The sequence below is a fragment of the Habropoda laboriosa genome, unplaced genomic scaffold, assembly GCF_001263275.1.
Source record: "Habropoda laboriosa isolate 0110345459 unplaced genomic scaffold, ASM126327v1 scaffold92, whole genome shotgun sequence".
Taxonomy (NCBI): Eukaryota; Metazoa; Arthropoda; class Insecta; order Hymenoptera; family Apidae; genus Habropoda; species Habropoda laboriosa.
In genome coordinates this window covers 957273-960001 of record NW_017100268.1, presented here as the reverse complement: position 1 = coordinate 960001, position 2729 = coordinate 957273, and the positions used below count along the sequence as shown (strand labels likewise).

Below are 2729 nucleotides of genomic sequence, written 5' to 3'. Positions count from 1 at the left end.
TTCAGACGTTCCGTATTTCAGATGTTCCGTATTTCAGACGTTCCGTATTTCAGACGTTCCGTATTTCAGACGTTCCGTATTTCAGACGTTCAGACGTTTTATAATACGTCAATCTGCTGTTATGCCAAGAAACTCTGAGAGTACTCTCGAGAGAAACTATCTAACTACGCAGTAGTCACTTTTAGCCTTTATAAAGTCTATTGTCACACGAAACACCTTGTTTAAAGTGTACTGCAGTGCAAATTTCGAAAAGACGTTCCGTATTTCAGACGTTCAGACATTTTATAATACGTCAATCTGCTGTTATTGCAAGAAACTCTGAGAGTACTCTCGAGAGAAACTATCTAACTACGCAGTAGTCACTTTTAGCCTTTATAAAGTCTATTGTCACACGAAACACCTTGTTTAAAGTGTACGGCAGTGCAAATTTCGAAAAGACGTTCCGTATTCCAGACGTTCGGTATTTCAGACGTTCAGACGTTTTGTAATACGTCAATCTTAGCTGTTATGCCAAGAAACTCTGAGAGTACTCTCGAGAGCAACTATCTTAATTGCGCAGTAATCACTTTTAGTCTTTAAAAAGTCTCTATTGTCACACGAAACACTTTGTTCAAACTTTTTGGCAGTACAAGTTTCGAAGAGACGTTCAGTATTTCAAACGTTTAATATTTCAGACGTACAGACGTTTCATAATATGTCAATCTTTGCTGCTAAGAATTCGACAATCCAATCGACATAAAACACCGAATTGCAGAATAAATCAACGACACACACTTCTCAACGACACTTGTATTCACTTTCAACTTATAGAAACACAATGATTTTAAACATAAACATTCATTTTCCACATGATTCTTGCTGCGTTCAAGAACTGTGATCGGCAGCGTTCGGCAGCGTTCGGCAGCGCTCGTAACTGTTCGGTCAGCGGTTCTCTTTTCGAGTATCCTGGATACGAAACATTCCATGTCAAATTGAACACTTTTTGCCACTATGTTATAGATTTTTCTCAAACTCAAACTGTTAAAAAATCGAGTCAAACTTCTGGTTATCTGACAAGAGAACATCTCGAAGTGATAATTGACATTGTACACCATTTCACATAAAGCCATAGGCATTTTAAATTTGACGTAGATAGGGAAGAAAATGGTACGTCAAATCACAGACGAGGTAATTCGAATTCCAACCACTACCAATGTTGCAATCTTATTCCACGCTTAGTCGGTAATGTTGGAAGCGACACAAAAATGGTAAGGGCTCTCTCGACCCTCGTACCGTGGACACAAAATGTCCTAAGATGTTAGATCTATCCTCTACCTCCTCTGTGGTAACATTATATATGCATAAATTCATACTACAACCTTTCGAAGCCTACTATTAACAGGAAAAAGGTCTATTAATAACAAGAACAGGAAAAAAAATCTTTACAACATTCAACAACCTGAATACATTAAGTTAAGAAGGAAACAATTCTCGCTAAAAGACCATATACATTTTACTCATAAATACCTTACCAAACGTTACATACTAGCGTCCATACATTCTTGCAAATATTACCGACAATTTACTGTGACGTTCAAATAGAAACCCGGCAACGCAAAGTAGCCATTTAAACCGAAGGTATTACTGATTCCAGTTAAATAGCCGGAAGCATCTGTATATAATCCCATAATGACCAAGATGCTTATGGCCGCGTGAGTGTCGAAGAACCGTTGAGTCCCAACATCATCAGGCTAACTACCCGACGAGCGACTCTCACCTGTAACAGTCGCGGCTTTACCTTCGCGAGTAGCGCACGCGTTTCTCTCCGCTCGTACAAACCGCAAAAGTCGATTTGTTCACCCGTTAATAAACGAACAATTAACCAACTCTCGCAATTGTACGTATATCGTTCTCTCGTTCGGTACAACCAATTCACGAAGTGAATCAGGCGTATCTGTAACAATTCCATCGGCGGCAATTCCTCGCGGACCGACAATACAGCGATCCATTCAAAGCACTCCTTGACGCATCAGTCGTGTTTTACTCCTTCGTTCGCGAATCATTATCCACCGTGGGCTCGTACCTGCTCGATTACTAATCGAACTAATTGACACGCGTTTCCTTCTCAGCTGCTGCGTTCTTTTGACAACACAGGTAAACACGGCAGTTACCCGTTCGTTTCTCGCGGTGGCACTTAATAGGTTTTTCTCAGAGATGAATAGTCAACTGGTAAATTCCAATTTTCACGTCGAGCGAGTTCATTCGGAGAAAAATGACCACGACCGTTGGGAAAAACATTCTCATTCGATGTCGAACATGTTATCGAATGTAACCGAACACGTGCACACACCGTCGGAGCCGTGATAACTCGTTTTTCCTTTTGCAATGTGCCAATAGGAGAACACCCATGCTTTAAAAGCGCCAGCGCAACGGACTCGCGCGATTCTTTGCCCAACATCGAAATGACGAGACGTCGAAACCTGCTGCGGCTGTGCGTGAGCTGCGTTTACCTGTTCGTGTTGATCACGGCCGAGGAGGACCCGGTGGTAAGAGTGAAAAATGGCACGTTGACGGGACTGATTATGAAAAGCAGCCGAGGCAGAGAGTTCGCTGCATTCCGGGGGATTCCCTTCGCGCTGCCGCCCCTTGGAGAACTTCGATTCGAGGTGAGTTTGTCATTCGGGGATGCATCTTACGGGGAGCAAATAATAACCGAGTATTTGTCACTAAAATAAGTCAATTTATATATA

The 2729-nt window shown here is 41.8% G+C and overlaps 1 protein-coding gene across 2 annotated transcripts in view; it reads left to right on the top strand.

The window, feature by feature from the left end:
• Nucleotides 1-1774: 1774 nt before the first annotated feature.
• Nucleotides 1775-2729, top strand: part of LOC108573421 (venom carboxylesterase-6-like) — a 12663-nt gene continuing 11708 nt past the window's right edge. The window contains exons 1-2 of one of the 2 annotated variants that reach the window (XM_017935864.1): nucleotides 1775-1876; nucleotides 2377-2645. In XM_017935864.1, coding sequence (XP_017791353.1) covers nucleotides 2442-2645 — 204 coding nt within the window. In that variant the 5' untranslated portion in view covers nucleotides 1775-1876; nucleotides 2377-2441. Of the gene's footprint in view, nucleotides 2134-2376; nucleotides 2646-2729 lie in introns of both variants that reach the window. The other variant, XM_017935863.1, reaches the window with a different exon arrangement.